Here is a 26,673-nt window from a genome sequence, read left to right as displayed (position 1 = left end):
CTTGTAGACAGGGCCACTTTGATAAATCTTGTGCAATAAAAGTATATTTTTATCAATAAAGCAGAAAGTACTCATATTTGCTCAAGATTCCCTGTCCGCTCCCACACCTCCAGGAGGTCAGTAAGAACTCACTGAAGCTTTGGTGTCAGCTCCTTTCTCATTTCCTGTTTGCTGTTTGGACAGGCCTGGCAGCTGTGCGACTGAATCTAACAAGAAAGGCTGATAATGCTCTGCTGGTTTCATAATAGGACTTTTCAAGGCACTGTCCCATCCATTAACTCATTTGAAACGAGAGATAGGGTTTTCTTTTTTCCCCCCATTAGGAAAGATACTTACATGTTTTATTCAAAATTCTCTTTTAAGCCACCACCAAAGAAGAGAAAGAAATTAACATAATAACTCTCAGGGTGGTTCCCTGTTTACAAAGTAAGTTTTAACTTTTACTTTGTTTTCTTTCAGAGCTCTAAATTCAACTCCTACTTTATTCCATATTTCCATTTTCAGTCATCCTTGATGCCTGAAATGATTTAGTTGATGCCATATTGATTTCATTATTGTTAGCTTCCTCAAAATGTCTCTCATTTTTCTGTCCCCTTGGCTCATTTCTTAGTGTGTTTTCTAATGTCCATATCCTGCACAATTGCCAGCAGCACCATGACCTAGGGAGGACCCTCATTATGAACGGCGTTCTATAGAAAAAAAAGACGCACATCCCCCTTCAAATGATGTGGCTTGCCCCGTGGAAAACAGAGTTGGTGTCTGAGTCAGGTTTGCTTCCCCAGAGCTCCAGGGCCATTGCTATTGTCCTGTCTCTTTCCTGCATGCTTCCTCATTTGCAAAACAATGTGAATTCTGTTCTTGCTCTTACGACTAAAGGAAAACTGAGGAAGATCAAGAGTGGTTGCTTCAGGGACGTTCCACACTGTTAAGAAGGCCACTTCTACTTTTCCAGGCTCCAGGTATATTTTAAAACGAAGACATGTCAAAATAGGTTTCTGTTGTAGTTAAAATGTTTACACTTATTAGCAATTACATTTGTATGAGAGTTGGAGGCTCTTCCAACGCTTTCAGTGTACTTCTGTGACTGTATGTATCTAAACTCATTTGGAAATAAACAATAATTGTCTAATTTTGGCCCTTAACTAACTTGAGGTCTCGGGTTAATGCCCTCTTTTCTCATAAAGGAATGCCCTTACATGAACATTAGGACTTTAGAGGACAGCAGTGGTGGCAACAGTGGAGTTGACTGCAGCTGGGGCAAAGGTAGCAGGTTAATATCAGCTAACACCTCCAGAGCATTTGCCATGTGCCAGGGACGATGCTAAGTATTTTACGTGTGCTAACACTATGCTTTCTTAGGCAGGTACTATTATTATCTGCTTTTTGTTTAACAGATAAAGAAATCGAGCCACACAGAGTTTAAATAACTTGCTTAAGGGTACACAACTACTAGTAGTATTGAGTCTATACTCTTAAGTATTGTGCTATTCCATTTCTTACTGAATACAAAGCAAAAAAACAGAAGGATCAGAGGAGGAGTATGAGTGTCCTCATACAGCAAAGGGAGGTGAGTGGGTTTGTGTGGTGGTGGGAGGGGATTTACAATATCAATAATGACACTAGGTGGGGGCTCAGTAGCTCATGCCATTTTGATTCTCTACCAATGTGTGGTTGTCCCAGGCTGAAGGAATTGGGTTAACAAGGTTTATATCTGCACTCATACTCTTTCCCCAAAGGCCATATGATGCGTCCAAAATTGAAAGTGCCATTTTTCAATGACACATAGAATCTGAGCAGTAGCACAGGACCCTGTGTTCAGAATGACCTGATGCTTAGACGAATGATCTGTTGATGCCATCTTGAAAATCTCAATAATATTTGAACAAATCTCAATAATATTTGAACATTTTGCACTGGGCTCTGCAAATTATGTACCTGGTCCTGTGTGGAATTCTGGGCAATTTGTAGACACTAGTAGCTCCAATCTGCTGGGGGAAACAAGGTTCTGTCTCCCTGTGATTCCTGTGGAACTGCAGTGCTATAAATCTGCAGTTGTCTGTTAGTGGATTTGCATTTTACTGCAATATAATACTTTTCCTCACAGGGAAAAGCAGTCTACTCTTACTAATAGGGGTTTTAATGATGTTCTGCCAAGGTCCACGTGCATAGCCTCAAGCAAAAAGGCTCAGGACAGGCTCTGAATTCCACAGCAGGGTTAACTACAAGGGAGCTTCTTTGCAGTATGATAAAACACGGTTAACCTCAGCTGGATTTGCGCTAGCCCCAAGGAGCACTCCTCAGGAGCAACACAGGTCTACGTATAACATTTCACCTCTGGTCCACCTGGAAACGTACACGTCTCATCCCACGGTGTTTGCATAATTTAGGCATGCTATACTTAAGATCTGCCAAAACTTGTAGAGAAAAATCAAACTGTCTTAGTACAAGGAAGCCAAACTGCTAAATCCTCTATTTCCTCTCTCGATGCTCCAGCAGTTTGGCAGTAGAATAAATGATTGCTCACCAGTGGCAAGTTTCCATGGAGTCGGTAGCTCCTAATGTCTTTTCTGAAGGGAAGGGCAGTGAGCTGATTTTCTCCACCAGGGAAGTAATGATCCCAATGAGCAGAAACTAGGAGAGAAAAAAAGTCAACTTCTCGAAGAAGACAAAAAGGGAATTTCTCACCTCTGTCTGTCAGAGGAGTCAGAGCTTTCCCATTCAAGGAGACCTGTCGGCTTGCACTGAATTAATCATGATAGCTAACATCTTCTAGCATTTACTATGCCCTAGATACCCTTGTAAGGGCTTTACACATGTCAACTTAGTTAATCCTCACAAGAACCCAATGAGGTATTATTATCATCTCCATTTTAGACGTGAAGGACCCAAGGCACAGACAGGGTAAGCAGTTAAGTCAGGAGAGCAGCTGCCTAGCTGTGAGAGCCACAGGTTTATCCAGGACAATAACAAGCAGTGATGAGTTCCCAGTGGAGCCTGGCTGGGTGTGCAGCTGCTAGGCTTCGTACTGTTTGTCCTTACAATAAACCCCCATTAATGAGGGAAGCACGATTGGTCTCCCCTGCTCTTGCAACCTGAAAGAGCCTATAGAATACAGATGCCATTGTGAATGCTTTTGTAATTTGGAGATTCTTTTTTTTTTTTTTTTTTATCAACGGAATAATCAGCCTTTTCATGTATCCATAGGGAATTCAGGAGAGGATTGAAGAAGCAGTTCCTGTTTTTGAGGCATTTGCAATCATTGTTGGAGAGACAGAACCAACAGATGGGGAACAATGGCCAGGGACTCCAGGCCTGGTTTAAGCAAATGCCGCACTGTGGTCTTTACCCATGAATGGTGTGAAAAATGAGAACAGGGAAGAGGATTTACTCACTGGCTGTGGAGTTAGGTCAGAAGGGGGATAGAAAGAAGGAACTGGATGGCTTTGGGGACATTTCTTAATCTTTAGGCTTCACTTTCCTTAACTGAAAATAAAGCCATAAGTTACCTCCAGAACTCTTCCAGCCTTAGCGTTCAGTGGATCTCGATCTTTTCTATAAAGCTAGATTTTTATGTGTGGCATTTGCTAAAAGTTTGGGTGCACCCATGCTTGATCTGGCCCAGTCCGTGAATCACATGAAGATCATGTTAAATCAGGTAGAAAGACTTTTCTGACTTCACATTAGCACACATGTGTGCTGAACTTTAGTCTTCTCCTTTTCTTGAAAATTCAGTTTAATAATTATCTCTGCCATTTTACACATTTATTTTTCTTGGTTATTTGTATTTTTCTTTTGGGGGGTCAAATATAAAAATAGGATATACATGGACTGTAGCAGTTGATAATAACTTGTGTGCTTTGATTTTTTAAAGAAACAAAATTTACCAAAAGGGATCTTGCTCACTTATCAATTTGGTTTTTTTATATCTCTGTTTTTGTACGTATCTTTTAACATTTTAAGTTATTCTAGCCCCCAACAACTGGACACCTGGTTATGACTGCAAAATGTGCAGTTTAAAATCCTGTTTTAAAACTCCGTTTTTGTTTTTCTTTTTGAGACAGGGTCTCATTCTGTCATCCAGGCTGGAGTGCAATGATGCAGTCATGGCTCACTGCAGCCTTAACTTCCTGGCCTCAAGCAATCCTTCCACCTCAGCCTCCTGAGTAGCTGAAACTACAGGCACATGGCACCACATCAGGCTAATTAAAAAATTTTTTTTTTTAGAGATGGATGTCACCATGTTGTCCAGGCTGGTCATGAACTCTTGGGGCTCAAGCAATCCTGCCTCGCCTTCCAAAGTGCTAGAATTACGGCATGAGCTACCATGCCTCATCTAAAAACTAGTTTTTATATCATTACACATCCCATGTTTTCAACGGTAAAATGGTTTTACCCCAAATAGGCATGTAGTTAAGGTAAAAATTATCTGATATTACTGATCATTGAGATTTAGAAATAGTAATTAAGGAGCAGGGATTCAGGAGATACTTTTGCAGTATGATCCTTAGGACGAGGTGACTTTCTCTAACCTGGCAAATGTTCTGTAGAGCCTACAGACAAGCTGTTTTTTATGTATCGTGCCTAGACCAGCAACACTGGCATTTAACAAGAACTCAGATCACTCAGACTCTGTGAGGTGTGACCCAGCAGTCTGTGTTGTAACAAACCCTCCAGAGGACTCTGAAGTACTGAAAAATTTGAGAAGGGCTGTCATAATCCAGGCTGTCAACAGAATAGAGTAGGGTCATATGCTTTATACTCACTATACTATAGCCAATGACCACCTTTCCTTACATAGTCCCTCCCCATGTCCACCTGGATATAGAATTTAGAAGTAAAATCGCAACCCAGAGTGTTGGCAGTGGTCAGTGACTCCCCATTGCAGATTGCATTTAATTAATTAATTATTTTTTGAGATGGAGGCTGACTTTGTCACCCAGGCTGGAGTGCAGTGGCTCAATCTTGGCTCACTGCAACCTCCACCTCCTGGGTTCAAGCAATTGTCCTACCTCAGCCTCCCGAATAGCTGGGACTACAGGTGTGTGCCACCACACCCAGCTGAGTTTTGAATTTAGTAGAGACGGGGTTTCACCATGTTGGCCAGGCTGGTCTCAAACTCCTGACCTCAGGTGATCCACCTACCTCGGCCTCCCAAAGTGCTGAGATTATAGGCATGAGCCACCGCGCCTGGTCTTGAATTTAATAGCTGAATCGCTCTACTTGCATTCAAGGTCTTCTGTCTTTATAAAACCAAATCATGTATTCCAGTGTCATCTTCTATTTTTCCTGCTCATATTCTTTATCTTTTAGTAAAATTGGATGGCCATTCCCTCCCCTGTCTCTAATCCTTGTCATGAGCTGGCAAGGTTGTGAAGAACCTTTAATTAGTGAAGATTTATGGGAGTGCCTTCCTAAATGGCATCACCGTGTAAACAAAGAAATCAAGTCACCTAAACTTCTTGGTCTCTATGTATCAAGATCCCAAGATTCTATTTCAAGTACCATTTCCTCTGTGAAATCTTTCTTGATTCCTCAAACAGAATGGTGTGATCTTTCCTTTTTATAATGCCAGCCCCCTGTGTTTCGTATTTCTTGCACAGTAGATTCTGGTCTGCCTTATTGTATAACCAGTGTGGTCTAATTTCATTCGTCTATAAGTTCTTGAGATTGGGGCTGAATCCTACTAATCTATCGGTCCCTACTACGCCTGTCACAGTGTCAGACACCTAATAATAACTCAGTCAATAGTGTTCAAATTGTGGTATGGAGCAGCAGGGCGTCCAGCCCAGCCCAGAGTCACTGGATAGCTTTCAGACAAGGCTGTTAGCTGTGTGAGGTAGGTGCATATTGCATGCTTGTCCCAAAATATTCTCCTGCAGGTGACTGACATTCTTTTTTATATTTAAAAAAAAGATTTATAGAAAGCTCACAGCCCACGTTTAAAGTACAAAATTCACCTATGAGAAATCAAGAAATGGAAGGAAGATCTAGAGGACAAGCCTAGCTTTTTTACCCCCTGGAGCAATTAAGGGGCAGCTACAGACACTAGAAAAGACCAGGGCTGGGAAACGGGAACAAATCTTTGATTTCACAGTCTTGTCTGGGGCCTTGACTGACAGTAGCTGCTGCTTTAACCTCCATCTGTGGCTTCATGCCTTTTTAGAAAAGACTCAGGAAATCACACTCGGGTCTTATAGGGAATATTTTCAGCCTAGGAGAAAAATTGTGAGCATGAGAAACAAGCTTGTCTTGCTTTCCCATACCCAAAGACAGAGACTCATAAGACAACGGTCTGTAAAGAATCTGGAGACACACGGTACGAAACATATTTAGCTTATTATTTTGAATGTTCTTTTTAATACCATTGTAGCAAAAACAAACAACAAATGGACAACCCACTCCTCCTCCAAACAATGTTTAATTTATGTATTTGTTAGATACATATTGAAATTCATTTTATGAAATCATAAACCCATGACAAATTCTCAGTAGAGAAATTCATTGTAGGAAAATATGATCAGGGAAGATATGGTTTACGTGGATTAAAACAAAATTTTTAAAATCCATATTTGTGATTTAATCTGGATCACGTTTTGTCCGCATTGCCTCAGATTCCCCCCCCCCCCCCCCCCCGAGGATACTGCAGCTGTTCTTCCGGGTTCATTTATCGAGGAACACTGCCATCATGTGGCCTGACGTGTTAACACAGTCCCTAAAAGACAACTAGCAGCACGGTTTTAATTTTGATTCTCACTCTAGAAAAATGTTTGTGGCTTTAAAATGTGCTTCGTCGTTTGAAGCTGTGTTTGTTAATACCTATCTGAAATGGTATCCTTAAAATATTTGCCAAAAGATCAACTCTATGTCACCTTTTGAATTTCTCAAGTATATAGTTATCACATCAAAAAATATATAAAATAATAATTGAACATTTCTCACTTTATAAATTTGTCAAGTTTTCACAAGTTTATATACTGTAAAGAGTGGAATACTTTTCTTATATACACTAGTGTGGTTTCTTATTTTTTCTTTACACTGTCAGTTTAGGGAGGGGAGTTACAAAACTATAGAAAACTACAGAAAGGCAGCATAGTGTAGTTCAAAAACTAACGTATGAAGCTTAACATTAGGTTAGAGTCTTCGCTTTGTGACTAAATAATTATGCAATTTTGTGCAAACATGTAAGCGAGATGGCCTCAGTGCTTTTTTTCTTAAATGAGAAGGTTCGATACTCTTAACAAGAACTATTTTTTTTTTGCTATAATTCTGTGATTCTACAAGCAAAATTAAGTTCTTTTAAAAAGCAAGAGTGTTGTTTCTCTTTAGGTATACTATTTTTCTATGGTTTTCTGAAAATATGTGCCCCTTTCTCTCCACTCCTCTTTCCCATTCCTAACTACAGCTTTGTCTGCATAATTTGTTGTGCATTTTTTTTTTTTTTTTTTCCTGCAAGGTCCCATAGTTTTGGCGTTGTGTTGAGGATTACTCCAGCTCAGTTTTCATGAATTAGATAGTTCCATAGTATAAAATAAAACTGATGAATCTTTGCAGTTGATAAACAACTTATTGGCTTCTGACATCTGTGGGTGTAAAAAGAATGTTAGAAAAGACAATTCAGAGGACAGTCCAATTTCTTTACCCCGTGAAAGGGAAGGATGATTTTTTTCTCTTACTGCACCTCTGCATCATAAATTTGTCAAAAGTAAAAAGAGAATACAAATGCTGCCTGGAGTACAATTGTGAGGTTAATGTTCTGATGAAATAAAATTATGGTAAATTATTCCCTCGAGATAATGTTGTGAAGTGTGTAACTGGTGAGGGATGGAAATACAAACTGGTGTTGATGTTTAAACTGTGCTGGATGGCATGTAAATGCAGGTCAGTTGCTAGGAGACCTGGAACACAGAGCTAATGCCCCCTCTGTGGTGCAGGGAGATGTTTGATCTCAAGAAACCTTGTCTTTCACAGTCAAAGATGACATTAAATGAATAGTCTGTCAAAAATCAGGTGGGCCAGTGCTTGGTTACTGCTTGTGTCAATCCAGCCATTCTGACATCCACCACCTGTAAAGAGAGCCGCTGAAAGGGAACAATCTAGCATCGTGCCGGTGACCAAGATTCTCCGGAAACACTCAGGGTAATTAGCTACGAATTCAGTTTAAATACTCTTACATGAAAGGCAGCTGGTTTGTTCGCTGAGATGGGATCCAAGAAGTGGGCAGTAGCGGCTAAATAATCGCTTCAGCATTCCACAGAGAGGGATGCCAGGCCACAAATAGAGTTCCAAGCGAAGATGTGCTTGCGTAGGACTTTGGACCCTCCCGTTTACCAAGCAATCATTTCTGCCATTTGTGGGGATTGTTGAACAGATTTTAGGCTAAACACACATGTTCCCAGTATGTAAGATTGAGAATAAATACGCCGAACTTTAGAGCTGAAGCGTGTTAGCAGTTCTTCCAGCGCCCCCCACTGCTTGAAGACAGAACCTGAATCAGTCTGTGGACAAGGGCAGCCCATAACATGGCTTCCACAGGGAACACTTTCAAAAAACTTCAGCAAGGTCTTCTGCCCTTGCAAAATAGTGTTAATCTTTGCCAATGTCCAGGACACTGTGTTCCATAAGGGAGAAAAAAGCCCTAAAGGCTGAGGAGTGGGTCTAGTAGGTCTCATTTTACTTACAGGAAAAGAAGTCACTGAGAGGTATTCTGAATTATTGGAAACATACAGCTATGACCACCAGAGCTGGGAACACGATCCAGGTGTCTCAATCTGACGGTCTTTCACCGTAACACCACTTAGTATTTCTCAGGAAAAATTGTGATGTTCTGTCAGTCCACTGATACAAACAACAGTAATAATTTGTAACTTTCCTATAATGCTTCACAATATGCAAAGCACGTTTATACACATTGTTTCACGTGATTTTTACAACCCTAGTAATTATTCTTATGAAATAACATGCTTAGTCCACAGAATTGATCTGTATTGTTATAAAAGTATAGTTTTAATTGTACTAGCTTGCTGGCTCTTTATTATAATATTGTGGCCATGCCCCCAAATCAAGATGTGGAAGTGGAAGAGACTTTTCTTACTTGTGGGTCCACAGGAGCACACCTTGTTCTGATCTATACAAGGGTGGCTTATGGTGTGGCTACAATCCTAGACCTTACCCAGTTTACTTTTCTTGGTAGCACATATTACCATGTGACAAACTATTTATCTTACTGTCTGTTTTTTGTCTGCTCCCTTGCAGCCCCTTCACTAGTATAAAAGCTCCATAAAGGTAAAGATTTTAACGTGTTTTCTTTGTGTATCTGCAGTACTTAGAAAAAGTACTGGTGGTAGCTAAGATGGACCCCATTGATTCTCACTTCCTGGTTTTCACACCTTTAACAAAATCCTCTCTCACACTGAATCAGGGTTAGTCAGTGTGACCATAGGATATGATAGACATCGTGGTGTATGACTTACTAGGTTAGGTCATAAAAGATGTTGCAGCTTCCAACTGGCTCTCCCGGATCTTTCTTTCTGGGAGAAACAAGCTGCCATGTTGTGAGGATACTCAAGCAGCCCGTGGAGAGAACTACATGGACACAAACCACATAACCAGTATCAACTTGTTAGCTAAGTGACTGAGTCACTTTTAAAGGGGATTGTCTAACTCCCGACCTTTGTGTCTTTAGTTTGAGGCCTCAGACATCATAGAGCAGAGACAAGCCTTTCCCACTGTGTCCTGATCCACAGAAACCATGAGAGATAATAAATGATGACTGTTGCTTTAAGCCAATACATTTTGAGGTTATTTGCTATGCAACAAAAGATGACTAATACAGTGTCTGGCTCATAGTAAGTTCCCAATAAATATTTATTGAATGAAGGGCTAAATGTGTGTCAATTTCTTACTAGATTACTCAGTGATCAAATAGAATATCTAATTAATCTGAACAAAAGCATACAAAAATCTATTTGAGCAATAGAACATTGGTTGGGAGTCTCAAGATCTAGGCTTGAGTGTTATATCTGCTGCTTATTTGCTATTTGACCTTGTATAATTCATTTATAGTCTCTGATTCTTACTTTCCCTGATCCATAAACTAGAAATAATAATAACAATTAAAATTACACAACAAATAATACCTCCTGCCTTGAGGAGCCTTGTTGACATTGTGAACTTTTGGATCAGACCTCCGCTGAAACCCAAACACTACAACTGGAATTTTCCATTATAGAAACCAATAAATCCTTACTGTTTAAATCAGTTCCAGTTGCTAGTGTTACTTACAAACAAAGGCATCTTTATACTAAGCACTAACACTAACATATAAAAGAATAGCAAAAAAAAAAAAAAAAAAAGAAAAGAAAAGAAAAAAGAAAAAACCCAACCAGATGACGTGTAATGAGTGAGATGCTACATATTAGAGAAGTATAACAGATAAGAAGAAAGGGATGTCAGACACCTAATCATCCATTTCTGTAATAGCAAGGACATCCTAATTCAGCTGCTGGGAAAGTCAGGAGGCCCAAGGGGTTCTGTTGCCACAGAAATTCTAGTTTCCAATTCTAACTGGCTTCAAATTTCTTCCCTATAGTTGCATTTGATAAGTGATTGTGGCTTAGTAGCATCAAATTCATGTTTAAATGCTATGATAAACCAAGGAGCCATTTGTGTTCCAGAGAAGATACTCCAAGTAGACAGATTATGTTGTACACAGACAAGCAGCTGGGACTTTGTGCCTGCTGTCTCAGCCATGGGTCCCCAGAGAGTACACCAGGGTCTTAAGGGCCACTTGCCTCAACATCATTGCCTTGTCAGAAAGGTCTTCATACTATTTCAAGAGCAAAGGACACTGTTCTGGACATGTCATGAAACAGTAATAAAAAACTCATCTTATAGGATGGAGAGTTTTCATTTTTAAGAGCTGAGGAGACAGGAATTTCTGACAAGCCTGACTAGACAGTGTGAAACATGACCACTGTGTAATTTGACCTCCTGAGGTGACTTGAAGCAGTGGCTTGGATAGTGAAGGCAGGTCTCAAACCTGCTATTAGCATTGGTGGCATTGCTTCCTATGTGAGAAGGATTTTGATGGGCAATTTAATTAAGCTGCTATTTGCTTTGTAGGTGCAAATAATCTGTAAGTTGTATCCTTTGCTGCTCAGGTAAATCGATCAATTGATTTTTAGCAGAATTACATAGATAATATTTTCAACTTGATACATTTTTTAAATGAAAATTTGCTTTGTTTTCTTGGATTATTCCACCAAGTTTAGATCTAGGATTTATTTATATAGCTATGGGACAAGACTGAAATAGCTTCGGTGGGAAAAATTATAGCCATCTCTTTAGGCTAAAATTTTAAAGTTGTATCCAGATATTAAAGCAATGCTTTAAAATTTCATTCTGAAGTCATGTTCCCTGCGGCCTTCGACCTTGAGGGCCAAGTTTTGAAGTTTGCCAACCTGAGTAAGGACCATCTGTGCATTGATCAGGTTTAAGTCTCAATGCAGACACTTAGAAAGATAGCCGTTGTGAGACTCAAGCATTAGGAAAATGAGGATATTTCTAAATCACCTTATCTCCTTATTTAGCACTTCAAGGACCATGCCTGAAGGACTCACGTCATAGGGTTTCTTTCACAAGGCAAAGATGATAACCATTCCACCTCTGGAGGGAGATCAATAGGCTTGCTGACAAAGGGAGAAAAGGAAAAGCTAGAGAGGCAGTAAATAGTCCAACTGGACCCTTGTAGCTAGGAAGGCTAGAAGCCTTGATGGATTATGAGAGGATATATAGGCTTATCCAGGGGTCAGATGGCATGCACTCAGCCCTCCTCACACACTTCTTCCAAGGTTGAACTTTGATGGGATGGGGGGTGGTTTAGAAACAACCAGATATGCCTGAGGAAGTTCGAGGCCACTGAGGTTAGCGGCTCAGCATTAGAGAGAATGTAGACCCCTTGGAAACTTCATTCCTTAGCTTAGCTCTATGTCTATTCTGGCCCTAAGAAGATGGCAAGAAAGTGGCACAATAGAAGATGACTTGTTCTTCATCGTCCTTGTCAGCCAATGGGCTGCAGTGTTTGAGGACATCAAAACTGTAGTCAAATAACCAGAATCACACACTCCAGTAGCCAGATAAGACCAAGTTAGTGAGGACTCATTCTGCCACGGAGATATCAGGGAGGATCCAGAGGACAATGAGTCCATCTGAGGACCCCCTTGCCTTTCAGTCACCATGAAATCTTGTAAGGTGCATTCTTACTGCTGACTGCTATTCACTTGATACACATGGTCTGGCCATACTGGTAATTTACGACAAAAGTCTCTTCCAATTAATACTAGTTGTTAAATATTAGCATTGTGAATATTGTTCCTCCATGTATCCCATATTCCCTGAAACTCTCTTAGGGGGAAAGCCTGAACTCTCAAATATGGAGAATTTTATTCAAAGAGACTGATCATTTACCTAAAGAGACTGCTAAATATTTGGATCAGATTAACACCTCAGGTTGGACCAAAATTAAATTGTCCTTTTTGCCACTAAGTTAGGTGTGGAGACCCATAATGGGGGTCAGATCAAATGATTAGATATAAACAAACTACATTATTTTTGTATGAAATTCAGTATATTTGCAACTTTGTGACAAATTCTAGTGTATAAGAAATGGAGACGATCTAGGGATTCCCATTGCCACTTAAATCTGTTAGTGAGCTAAGTTACACATAGGCAGGGATTTTTGTGTTTGTTCACTGCTGTATCTGCAGTGCCCAGAATAAGTGTCTGGCAAATGGTAGATACTCGATGGGTATATGTGGAAAGAATCATAACAATAGCATAAAACAGACTTGCAAAGTGCTCTCTAAGAATGCCAATACAATTTCAACAAAAGCAGTGTGTCACAGAGTCAATTGGGAGCCAATCCCTTGGTTGAGGAAGTGTTTCCATATATGGCTCTTTTTGTTGTTGCTATTTTTCAAAAATTATATAATTTAAAATTTTCAAAAATTGTAAAATGTTTAACATTAAAAAGTAGAAAAAAATTGGCAGGGCACAGTGGCTCATGCCTGTAATCCTAGCACTTTGGATGGCCGAGGCAGGAGGTTCGCTTAAACTTAGGAGTTGGAGATCAGCCTGGGCAACATGGCAAAACCCTAAAACATACAAAATTTAGCCAGGTGTGTTGGTTGCATGCCTGTAGTCCTAACTACTCCAGAGGCTGAGGTGGGAGGATGGCTTGAGCCTAAGAGGCAAAGGCTGCAGTGAGCCCAGATTGCACCACTCCATTCCAGTCTGGGCGACAGAGTGAGACCCTGTCTCAAAATAAAATAACAAACAAAACTAATCTACAGTATTAGAAGTTAAGACTTACTGTTATCTCTGTGAGGCAGGTGTTTTGATTAGAAGAGGACATAAAAGGGGCTTCAGGTAAACTTGAACTAGTCTATGATTTAAGCTCATTGTTGATTACAGGTAAACTTGAACTAGTCTATGATTTAACCTCATTGTTGATTACATGAGTGTGTTCACTGAAAATCTGACAAGCTGTATACCTATAACTTGTCAATTTCTTGCATTTATATTACACATCAATAAAACAAGTTAAAAAAACATCATTTACATACTTAGGTAAATTCTAAGAATCAAACAGTATCATTGTAAGTTTTTTTAAAAGTCATGTTCTTAATTATTCTGCAGAAAGTTTGCACTAGTTTTGACCTTCACAAACAACATAAAATGCAATTTATTTACATTCTCTTTAGTACTTGCCATTATAATTTTCCTAATTTTTAATGATTTTATGTAAGAAAAATTAAGTATATACTTTTCTCTCCAACTTTTTATTTGAAAAATTTCAAACTTACAGAAAAGCTGAAAGAATAGTGTAATGGACATCAATATATCCCTTATTAGATTCACCAACTCTTTAAGTTTTTGCCACACTTGCTATTCTCTGTTTCTATTTATACATACATGTATATATATGTATATGTATATATACATGTGTGTATATATATTACACGTGTGTGTATATGTATATATACACGTGTGTATATATATTATACATGCCTATGTATATGTATATATGTATATTTAGTACATATGTGTGTGTATATATACATACACACACATCTATCTATCTGCATTTCTGAGCTATTTTTAAAGAAGTTTTAGACGTCATGACAATTTATCCCTTAGTGTATCACTTAAGGGTAAGAATATTTTTTGACGTAACCACAACACATTTATCCTTACACTTCTATATTGTCAAGTAATATCTAGTCCACGTTTATAGTTCCACAATTGTCCCAATACTGTCTTTTCTAGCTGATTAAAAAACAGGATTCAATAAAGTTCATTCACATGTTGCATTTAGCTGTTTTATCTCTTCAGTTTCTTTTTCACCTAAAACAGTCTCTGCCCCCGACCATCCCCCCCCACCCAGCTTTTCATGATATTAAAATTTTTCAAGTCTAGGTCGCTTGAAAACCTCCTGTTTGTCTTCAAATATGTATGACCGTGGTTGATTTTACAAGCTCATACTGCAAAATTATTACGGGTTTTTAGAAGCACATGTATCACCAACTGTAACAGATTTTCGTTTTTGGATATTGGTTAGTCAGAGCAAGACACTGGATCTCCAGCCAGGCACCAGATGTTTTTATTGAGGGAAAAAAAAAGAGCATTAAGAGCTTTTAAATCTTATGTTATTACTTTGATCATATAAGAAATAATTGTGACATTTCGTGCTTGGAAATGTATCACGGGGGCTTTCCTTCATATTGACACTATATATTACTGAATGGATCAGTTAATATATAACCAGTTTAAAGGACCTGAAAATGTAGTGGCAGCCAAGAAGGATATTTTGAAGTTTGAAATGATCCCTATATAAATAGAACGGATCAGCATAACTTTGGGATAAAATTAGCTGACAGTTTGTGGACTCTCCAGCATGCGCCTGTTTGCTTGGTGCTGTTCTCTTGATAAATCACAACAAAGCTTCCAGAAGGAGAGGAAGGATGGACGGCACCACTGCCCCTGTCACTAAATCTGGAGCTGCCAAGTTAGTTAAGAGAAATTTCCTTGAGGCTCTAAAGTCCAATGACTTCGGAAAATTGAAGGCTATTTTAATCCAAAGGCAAATAGATGTGGACACTGTTTTTGAAGTCGAAGATGAGAATATGGTTTTGGCATCTTATAAACAAGGTAAAAACATATAGGTGTTATTGTAAAACTGGTAGAAAATGATTTTTTTTTAAAAAAAAAATGCAGGGTCAGTTATCCACTCTAAACAGTAGCTTGTATTGTTTCTTTAAGTATTCATTTTAAAAATATTTCTAAATTGATATTTTCTTTCTTTTTAAACTAAAACACATGGTGGACTGATATATATGTATAAGTTGTGTCTCTCCTTTTCTTTTCCCACCCTTGGGCCTAGGACTTGAAATCCCAGATAATCATTTTTAGCAACGCACTCTCTGTTTTTAACTTTTCTTCTGACTATGATGATATAGAAGGAAGAAAACATTTCTAGATTATGGCTAAGCAGATTGTTAAAACCCTATCTTAGACAATGTACCTGGTTTAAGAACAGGCTGCTAATTCTCCATTAACAGCCACTTAAAGATATATCCTCTCTATGTCCATGTGGATGAAAAAGAGGACTCTCCCCAGCATTTGGAGGGTTAAGAAATGGATTAAAGCAGTGTCATAGGCACCTTGATGGTCTTCATCATTTTAATGAGTTTTCAGTTCAGGCACAAAAGCTGAATTCAGCAAAACCAAAAAGTTAATTTTTTTCCTGGACTACAATAATTGTTCAAAATTGTAGATATGCTTAATACAGAGTACCTGCCTTATAAAGACCTAAGGAAAACAAAAATTAGAACTTCTTTTTTACCAAGGAATTTTCTGGAACCCATGCTTAATAAATCAGAAATAAATTAGAGTTCCGCTGATTCTGATTTCCCAAATCAACTGGCTAATGGAGGGGAACGTGAGCAGTTAGATCATTTGGTGAGCATACTGCAAACACGCTGCTCAACATCACTAATGTTTAATACAATATAGATGCTAAGGTCTTGTTTATAGCATTTAGAGACAGTCATTATTTTCATGTTTAAAGATGATTTCGGGTCATATATAAATCATCATTATAATCCATTTCCAAATACAAATGCTAATGGTACATTATATATTTCTTCATTAATTTACTGTCCTCTGTCAGTTCTGAGGGAAGTATAGAAGAGTTGAAGCTAGTTACTGTGTTTAAGACTTTTACTCAAAGGCTTTATAATATTTTCACATTAGTGGCATTAATATATTGATGGGAAGACAAAGAAGGGATCTATTTTTTAAAAAGTTTATGGGGTCTCTGTTAGAAAGAAAATTTGTATATACTATGTAATTAGATTGCTTTCATCTTATAACTTTGTTCAGTGATAGAGTGTCTGAATGCTAAACTAATTTTAAAGATGTTTTTAAAAAGCTTATAATTCTGCCTAGGGCGAAATAACTCAGGTTCAAGTCAGTGGGTAAGTTATTTGACCGTGAATTGCAAAGACTGTCTACTCTCATCTCCTGAGCAAGTCAAGTTGCACAGATTGTGCAAAGTTTCTAAGGATATAAGAAACGAAGTTTTAGGTGCAGGCTTTAGGGAAGTGGAGGGGAGTCGGGGGGTTGGTTCTCCTGCTTCCACCGGTGTCATCACCCTTGAAGGAAAAGAAAATACATTTTAAATTATTCTTGTCAATGTGAGCTGACTCCTACAGTCCTCATAGAGCTAAATTTTCATTCACAGGAATTGAGGTGTTTTCATAGTGTTAGGACTGTGGGATGTGGCTTTCAATTAAGGAGATAGCAAATTACACCCTCTGGAAAAGGAAAAGAACAGTTCCATTCTTACGTATGCCAGGTGGATGTTTGCACAGAACTAGTAAAATCTGTGGTCTTACTTTTAGGGTTTATGCAGGAAATTTGTGTCTGTGCATTCATGTGTAGAAAGAAACACACTACTCTGTTTAATATGAGTATGGGCATAAGGACCTGTATCTTTAGTCTTAAATCCAGGTTAAGACCTCATCTTTCTTAAAAGTTTCTTCAAATTTTTTTCACATGCTTCCAGCCTTATCATCGATCCTTTTAAACTTAGGAATGGAAAGTTAGGAATGGAAATGATAAATAGAATCCTAGCTGCTAGAGATCTAAGTGGTTATATCAATTTCTTAAGTCATAAAGTCATTGTCAGGCAACAGCCTGGAGCTGAGCAGTCTACAATGGTTAGTTAGTTGTTTTCTAAATAGTTCAAAGAAACAGGACCCATTTCTACGTGGTCTTAAAGGGTGTGTGGCTGGATTAAAGTTTGTGAGACTTTATTAAATCAAAGGAGAAGTTTTGGACATTGGACGCTGTTGAACTGCTACATACTGCTCTTTGATTGTTTTTAAAGCACTTTTGAAAAGCTCTACACAGAAGTGCATGAATAAGTGTGCAACTTGATTACTTTTCACAAAATAACAAACATATGTAGCCAACATCCAGATGAGGAAACAGAACATTCCTGTTTACTTTTAAAGTGTGGGAATCTTCAGGTTTCAGTTATTTTTGGCTTAATAAGAAAGACAATGTGCAAAACCTATAACAAATCTCATGCTACTCTTAAATTTCCTTGCGTAATCAATACTAAAATTCTATATTCAACATTTGATAGTCCTATAGAAAATGAAAAGTAGTGCAATCAATTCTAAACCATTCTTATTTATTTAGAACATACAGCATTTTTATACGATTTAAAAATTAACTAAATTTTGTCCCGAAATATAGTCCATCTAAGCCTATATGAAAGTCAGTGTATAATTTTTGAAAAGGGAACTCAGAACTCTGCTGGCAAATAAATCACCTAAAATCTAAATAGTGCTCCCCAAATTTGCAATCTAGTTGGCACACCAGTAATCAAAAGTTGAGCTCATGAGCAAATATGAAATGTGGATTTTGTGAGGAAGACAGAAAAAAGCTATTGGAGTATAAATAAGTCTGGAAGCTCATTTCTGCTTTCCTCTGTAGCACTGGGCCCATCTCATTGAGTATCTTCTCTTTCCAGTTTGACAGAAAACAGAGTTCGTGTTCAAACTGTGGATCCTATCTTTCTCCAGCACCTAATCATGATACTTAGAGAGTTCTCACTTTACTTTTCTAAGTTATTTTAAGCTTCATAATAAAATCTTCAGATGAAATCATGTTTTATTAATTTAAAGAAATTTCCCTCACATTTTGTAAAGCAAACATTTAAAATGTGCTGGTTGGCATTTGAGAGACCTCCCTGGGAATGGCGGAGATAATGGGTCTTAAAAGCAAAAACAAGTAAGCAAAAATTACGTTTACCAGGTGATCACTTTAAAATAAAAATGATACAAAGAAAATATAAATAACAACTTTCTAACTACCAAATGCAATAAGTCATTGAAAGTCAAGGGATGCCAGTGATATAAAATTTATTATGAGCCAAACGTAAAATAAATCTTTAAAGAAAACACGAAGGTCCCTTCTATTGGTTTTCACTGGTGAACTCCATACTGGAAACATGAAGGACTGTCCATAAAACTGTTGTCAAAGGCTTTACCAACTACACAGCTTGATCTTCCTTCAGATGTATGAGCTTTGGCTCATAAATGATACGGGCAGAGTTTCATACTTATCTCTTTGGTAGGAAACTCCCTAGTCAGCAAGGTTCATCGGAGTCCTTTTATTAATCAGGGTAATGCACTTTAAGTACTTCGTTTATGGCCCATAGCCACTGATTCCTTGGTTGGTGGTCATATTTTTAATTAAAATAACCAATGAATGATTTCACTTGAAAACTTCCTGACAGGTACTCTATCTACTTTACTAAGTAGTAACTTATATCCAAATATCGTGAAAGCTCTTATTTCCACTCTCCGAATGAATAATTTCTTTATCACCTAATTTTCCTCTTTGCAGAAATTCATTCTCCTGCTTTCCCATTTCCATCCTAGGTTTCTTTTCCTTTCTTCGATGTTCAAACTTTTTTCTTTTACATTTTACACCTCAAACTTGCTTTTTCCCCCTGCTTCCCAGGGGAACTTTGAGTTATCTGGAAAATATTAGCTATTAAAAAATAGCCAAGAATTGTGCTTCAGTCTGTAATCCTTCAGGACTGTGTAAATACGTGGACACAGGCAGAGCAAATGTCTGCTAATCCAGCCACGAGCAGTGTGTGTAACCTTTGGCTGTAATAACAGAAGCTTCTCGTGTGTGGGGTTCTTTTGACTCAGATAACATTATAGTTGATAACTGTTGCAGAGCCCAGGCTTAGCTGAAGGTTTACCAGAAATGTGTACATCCTCTCCAAACGCTGGAGCAGAACCAAGCCCCTCTTCCAAAAGAAGGCCCAAACACTTTGCTCCTTGCTATATTTCTAGGCAGCTTTCTACCCAGCTATTGGGGCATATCTCTTTGGTTTCAGATTTAAATTAAGCACACACACACACATGCGTGCGCACACACACACATACACACACACAGGATTAGTCTGCATATTTTTTTTTTCCAGGGATAAAACTTCTAAAATTCCTTTAGAACTTTTAGCTACAAGTGATATCAGTTTGGAGGTAAACTGCATGTAGCCTTTGGATCATAGATAGCTATTTAAAGATTTGGGGGCAATGGAGTTTGAGAGTTCGAGTTGATTCTGTCAGTACTTGTTATATGAACATGGACACTTTATACTACTTAACCTCTTCCAGACTAATTATCTTCATTTGTAAAATGGAAACTTTGACAAGACCCTCTCTAAGTTCAGATTCCTTCATGCAGATAATTAATCATATTATGCAGGTGAAGCTGTGTAAACAGATTATGTATCATGGTCAAAGCCACATGAGCATGGCCTGTATTTGGGAGTTCCTGTGCGGTTTGTACATAGGGGAAATAATCTGTATTTTTCTTTTTTTTTAGTGAGCTTCTTACTCAAACAGAACCCTTCTGCAAGGAGCTGTCACTGCACACAGACTGTAGACATGGGGTAGTGTGTGAGTGGTTTACATTAGAGGGAGGCAGCTGCTGCTTCACCTCCCACCCCCAGCTCCCATGGGCTTGGTTTCCTGGCTCTGCCTCACCTCTGTCCTTTGTGCAGTCTAAACACATAGTAAAAGGGCAACCTGAAATCTGCAGAAGTGAACAGAGAGGGGCTTTGAAAGACAAATACTAGGAATAAATCACATTCTAGGTTTCGAAGTCCTGGGAAAATTTTGCTGTGGGAAGAAGGGAGTGTGTAAAAAATGAATCTGCCTGATCAGTTAATAGTGTTTCTAGCATGCTGTGATCATTGGTGGTTATATTTTGGGAGACGAATTCTGATCTCTTGACATATCAGCATCAGCACAAGATTGTGAACAGGCACAGCCTCATCTGTGGTTTTTGAAGATAGTTTTACCTGTGGTTTGGCCCTCCATGACAGTAAGTGTGTTTTACTTCCACATTTACTACACAACGACCTGTAGGCCCCACCTCATTTTAAAGTTATGATTGTACGTTCATGTCCCTTTTGCCAGGGGCTGCTCTTTTCTCTGCTCAAAGCAGTAGGCTTTCCTGATATGCTCGGGGCTGAATTATTCAACAATCCCTCACATTACCACCAAAGTTTTGCAACACAGCCTCCAGATACACTTCAGTACACCCTAAACCATAGCCTGCAATCTGTCCTCTTCCCATTTCTCCACTTCAGCTCCCCAGGGGCAGCAGCCAAGGTGTCCTGTTGCCACCGACCTACACACACTCCTATCTTAGGAGAGGTGAGTTGTAGCCACAACTCCATTCTGGGAGTTGGCTGATTTCCAGGACTTGGTAGTCTGTGAGCCTGATTGACCAGTTAATGTTTATGATTACAGGAGATGCAGAAAAAACTGACTGAGAGGCCAAGGATGACTGATTCACATAATACATGGGCAGGAGAGATTCTTTAGGTGCTACTGGCAAGTTAGGAGGAGGAAAAAAATTCAACTAGCAAATGCATTTCCACATCAGAGATATGAAATATTACAGATGAATTGTGGATCTTCTTCCTTTCCTTGTGATTTGCGAAGCAGGCTTGGAGGTAATTCTATTCTGCTTCCACAAAGACAAAGACAGATAGAAATTCTGCATTGCGGGTATTCTGAGTCTATGAGTTTGGATTGAGGCAGGCAACTCATGGCTCCAGCAGGATGAAAAAGTGGCAGTTTTCTCATCTGGAAAATGAAAGGCTTGGACTGGATAATCTTCCCTCCAGTGCTGACATTCTGTGTTTCTTTGATTTTACATCAAAATGGTGTTTTCTTAATCAGCTCTCTGCTGCTTCCTTTCTGGGATCATTTTTCTTCCCATTGCAGAAGCAGGCGCAAGTTTCCAATCAGTTGTCACAGAAAGCTGCCTAATTTTTGCTGTTAATCAGCAGGCAAAACACACCCTGGTTTTCAGACCTGGAACCAACTTCTTAGGCAGTTAGAAAAGACTGTTTTTGCCAATTGCTTTTTGAGGAAATTTGAGTATTAAAATGACTGATTAAGTATTGATGTTAATATGATTCATTCATCATCAAAAGCAAGCTGCATAACATACAGCTTAAGAACTCTGCTTGGAACAGAGATTCAACGTACATAACTCAATAGAAATGTATAAATGAATCTATCTGCACATACATAGTGTGTGTATATCAGTTTGCATACACATACACACGAGGCGTGGAGTTGATACTCCCCAGCTCAGACCATCTATGACATTACTTAGTTCTGCCACGGAAAGTCTGTATAATCCAACACCATCTCTTCACAGTGTCTGGAATCTCAAATTAATATCTTAGAATTTAATTCTATTAGCTGACTATAGATTTTTCCATAAATTCAGATAATCCTGAGAGTGATCACACTTTAAACAATCCTCAGTCCATTAGACCTTAATGTGAAATAACTGGATTTCTTTTTAAAGAGTAGATTTGGATAAAGGGAAAGGTGGGAGGGAGAGAAAGCAAGATGGCTCTAGAATTCTGAATGGAGTAAAAAAGGGATTAAAATTTGTGTGTGTGTGTGTGTGTGTGTGTGTGTGTGTGAAGCTATGTTGGAGGATACATTGCAGAAAGACAAACTTCCGGTTGAGTTGATTCATTCCTGTGGGATTAATCACTGTGCACAACCTTGTAAAGAGCTTATTCAAATTAAATTATTCTTTCCCCTCTGGACAGAGAGACAATAGCTTATTTTAATTTTATTTATTTTTGTTAAAAAGCAATACATGCACAGGATACTACATTTAAAAGTTACTAAGCGGGTATTCAAGAACAAGTGCATGTCTGTCCTGATCCACTAACCCTCCAGTTCTTCTTGGAGGCCACCACTATAACCAGTTTCTTGTTCTTAGTGTTTACAAATATAATTGCATGTGATAGCATAGTCTGTATACTGTTTGGCTCCCTGCTTGTCTCACTCAGTAATATATCTTGAGATCTTTCCATTTCAGTCTATACAGAACTGCCCCATTTTTTTTAATGGTTGTATAATATTTGGTTGGATGGATGTACCATAATTTATTTAAGAAGTCTCCTATCAATTGACATGGAGGTTGTTTAACCATTCAAAGAATTCTGTAGTGTAGTGCATGTTCTTATATGTAGACCAGGTTGTCAAGATTCCTAAGTCCGGGAGCATGTTTCACAGAGTACAACACAAATGGTGTTCTTTGTGGAGTTGTGCAATACAGTGGTCCTTTAGGATGTTTCACATGGGTGTTTATGCTTATAGCAAGTACACAGGAGTGGCATGTCTCTAGTGTTTTTCACTTAAATGAGAGAAATTTAATACCTGATCACCAGGCCCACTTTTAATGTGGTCATCATCTTCAGAGCACCCTCTAGTAGTTCATCGTTTCTTGTAAGGGGCAATGCCCAGAAGTAATCGTAATATTCTAGATTTCTTCTGGTCTTATCTAATCAGTGAATAATACAATGTTTGCTTCTCTTGTTCTGGGCACTACACTTTTATTAATGTAGTTTCAGATTGTATTAGTTTTTTGGCAGCACCATCCCACTGTTGGCTTATTTTGAGATTACAGCTCAAATCCCTAGGTTGTTTCTCAGATAAATGACCATTAAATCATATTCTGCTTACCTTGTACTTATAAGTGGAATTTTTATGACCTATAAGCAAACTTTTGGTTTACTCATGTTAAAATCTATTTTGTTGTTTCAGACCTAAAGTAACTTCTATGCTGTGGCTGTTGAAGAACTATCTCTTCATCTTCTTGCCCTCAGTATTTCTTTCTATACCTATTTTCCATTCTCCACTCATAAAAGCTTAAATGCTATGGCTATTGGCATTGACATAGAAAGGAAGTTTATAAAGTCATCATAGTTATAGCTTGTCAAACGTGGCAATAGTTGGAGACTTATAGAAAAAAGACCAGCTCAGCGTATAGAAGTCAGAGATCAGAGGGAGAAGAGAGAGAGAGAGGCAAAGAGAGAAAATGCACATTTCCAAAAACCAATGGGAAAAATTATCAAAGATCTCAGTTCTAGGCGCATCTACACTTCTCCTGCCCAATTCATTTATGTATGGCTGTAGACATCATTAATTATGCAACATATCTTATTTTCCTGTTTATTTTGGCTGCTAGGAAATTCAAAGGCAAATTTGCAATGCCATTCTAGTGTACAGGATAGAGTTTATATTTTGTGTATGTATTTATCTTACTTTTGACATTTTAATTTTCCTACTTTTTAATTTTGCCCTTATTTTCTAAATCGTTTTACAAATCTTAAGGTGTGTGAAAGTTGAGAGTTGCTTTAAATTCGTCTTTGGAAAGAGATATTGCATAAATCAACAGGCAGGCAAATAAAATTTTGGAGTGATAATTTTTAAAAAAGATTAAACACATTCATATGTTGGATTGACAACAACTATAGGAAAACAGATTTTGGATAGAATAAAAATTATAAGCTTGCAACTAACAGCCTTGGAATCATTCAAGACAAACTCTCAATGATTGACAGTTTTAAAAAAATATCCTTGAAGCATCTCAAGTAACTCACCATACAAAATAAAATACAATTACCTAAATGAAAATCCCAAAATTAAATGCTTGTAAGACCTAGAAAGGTAAAGTAAATAAAGGAACAAGACACAGTAATAAGAAATAGTAGAGACAGTGAGAACTTGAGAAAGCCTGTTCCCCTGATGAACATCAGAATACCCTATTTAACAAAATGCTGCAGACCCACTAGCTGTTAATTTAAAACCTGTGTCATCCCCTCTCCACTCCACTTTTGTAAATGTGACCAAAATAAAATACCTTGTAAAAATCCGCATAAAACAGGGAGAAAGCCTAGGTCAAGAAGTTAAACTTTCTTTCCTTTCTTTCTTTCTTTTTTTTTTCTTCAGGTTATTGGTTGCCTAGCTATAAATTGAAGTCTTCCTGGGCCACAGGCCTGCATCTCTCTGTCTTGTTTGGTCATGTGGAATGCCTTCTGGTGCTACTGGACCATAATGCTACAATCAACTGTAGACCCAATGGGAAAACCCCTCTTCACGTGGCTTGTGAAATGGCCAATGCGGATTGTGTTAAGATCCTCTGTGATCGTGGGGCAAAGCTCAATTGCTACTCCTTAAGTGGACATACAGCTTTGCACTTTTGTACAACTCCAAGTTCCATTCTCTGTGCCAAGCAATTGGTTTGGAAAGGTAAGCCTTTCTGGGTGGCTAACATTGTTGTCTACTTGTATACTCATGGCTTCAAGACTTTGTGACCATGTGATGTAGTAAGCATAAAGATGCAATTACACCTAGTACAGAGGGCCCTAAAAATACATAGTTCTGTTGATCCAGGTAATTCAGTGATGATCACATTGGAATCTTATTATTATTATTTAATAGCAGGAAGTTCATTCATTTACTTAACAAATATTTATTTAGCTCCCATTATGCATCAGGTAATGCACTAAGTAAATGAAAAAGAGAAAATACACCTGCCCTCAAAGAAAGTATATTCTAACAGGGGAGATAAATATTAACAAATTAAATTCATAAATATATAATTATAAATTGGGAAAGTGTTGTGAAGGAGAAAACAGGGTTATGAATGAGAATGTCAGAAGTGAATTACTATAAAATGTGTAAAGGCTTCTCTAAGGATATTATGCTAAGTAGGCTGAAACTTTAAGAATGAAAAGGAGAGCCAGGTGCAGTGGCTCATGCTTGTGGTACCAGAATCTTTGGAGGCTAAGGTGGGAGGATCACTTGAGCCCAGGAGTTCGAGACCAGTCTGGGCAACATAGGGAGACCCCATCTCTACAAAAAGTAAAAAAAACTAGTCAGGCATGGTGGCATGCACCTATGGTCCCAGCTACTCAGGAGACTGAGGCAGGAGGGTCACTTGATCCCAAGAGGTCAAGGCTGCAGTGACTTGTGATTATGCCACTGCACTCCAGCCTGACTGACAGAGTGAAACCCTGTCTCAAAACAAAATAACAAACAGCAAAAACAAACAAACAAAAATCAAATGGGAAGGAGACAGCCATTAAAAAAGAAAGCCGAGAGGAAGAGGGGTCTAGCTATAGGAAACAACTTGAGCAAAGTTGCTAAGAGAGCAATAAAACTTGGAATATTAAGCAGATAGAAGAGGGCTACTATGATCAGAGTATCATGGGTGTGGGGTAGGGTGGGAAGGACAAGAGGGTAGAGGAGAGAGTCACAAGATGACACTGGATGTGTTAGATCCTGCAGGGCCTTCGAAGGTGAAAGTGTAGGGCTCTGAAATAGAGCCACAAGAAAGTTTTCAGTAAGACAGTGACATGATTTCATTTTCCTTTAAAGTCATTATTCTGGAGTTATGCAGAAAACAGATTGGAGGTGGACAAGAATGGAAGCAGGGAGACCAGTAGGGAAGCTATTTTAATAGTCTAGGTGAGAGAAGATGGTGGCTTGCACTAGGGGCAAGTTCAGATAGGGAGTTCAGGAGATGGGTTTGCAATACATTTTGGAAGTAGAATTGTTGGGATTTGGAGATGGATTGGATGTGGGTGGGGTGTGAGGGAAAAAGGAAGTCCCAAGTATCATTGCCAGGTTTCAGGTTTTAGAAAATAAGCAGATAGTGATGCCATTTTTTGAGATAAAGAAACTTGAGGAAGAAGCACCTATGTAGGGATAATAATTAAATCCATTTTTTAAAAAGTCAGTTTATGGAGGTATAATTACCATGCAGCAAAATTAACAGTACAATTTAACATTTTGTGAAATACTATTTTTGTGAAACCATCATGCCAATCATCTTAAAAAGTTTCCTGACACCCTTTGTAGTTAGTCCTCTCCCCTTCTACATCTACTGACAACCACTGATGTTTTCCCTCCCTATAATTTTGCCTGTTTTCAGAATGTCATATACATTAAATTATAAAATATGTAGGCTTTTGAATCTGGTTTCTCACACTTAGCATGATGCATTTGAGATCCATCCATGTGGTTGCATGGACCAATAAATTAGACCTTTTTATTGCTGAGTAGTATTCCATTGTATACACATAACAAAATTGATCTACCCCCAGTAGAGGGACATTTGGAATGTCCTTAGTTTTTGTCAATTTTGAAAGAAAAGCTGATATAAACATTTGCATATAGGTTTTTATGTGGATGT

General features: G+C 38.4%; 1 protein-coding gene across 1 annotated transcript in view; it reads left to right on the top strand.

Annotated features, from left to right (window-relative positions):
• The first annotated feature begins 14,819 nt into the window (after positions 1–14,819).
• Positions 14,820–26,673, top strand: part of ASB4 (ankyrin repeat and SOCS box containing 4) — a 54,088-nt gene continuing 42,234 nt past the window's right edge. Inside the window, exons 1-2 of the mRNA XM_007982110.3 lie at positions 14,820–15,207; positions 24,426–24,725. Of these exons, the coding sequence (XP_007980301.1) occupies positions 15,021–15,207; positions 24,426–24,725 (487 nt within the window). The 5' untranslated portion in view covers positions 14,820–15,020. The remainder of the gene's footprint in view (positions 15,208–24,425; positions 24,726–26,673) is intronic.

Source organism: Chlorocebus sabaeus, chromosome 21, assembly GCF_047675955.1.
Source record: "Chlorocebus sabaeus isolate Y175 chromosome 21, mChlSab1.0.hap1, whole genome shotgun sequence".
Classification (NCBI taxonomy): domain Eukaryota; kingdom Metazoa; phylum Chordata; class Mammalia; order Primates; family Cercopithecidae; genus Chlorocebus; species Chlorocebus sabaeus.
The sequence above is the reverse complement of the archived record's forward strand: the minus strand, read 5'-3'. Positions and strand labels throughout refer to the sequence as shown.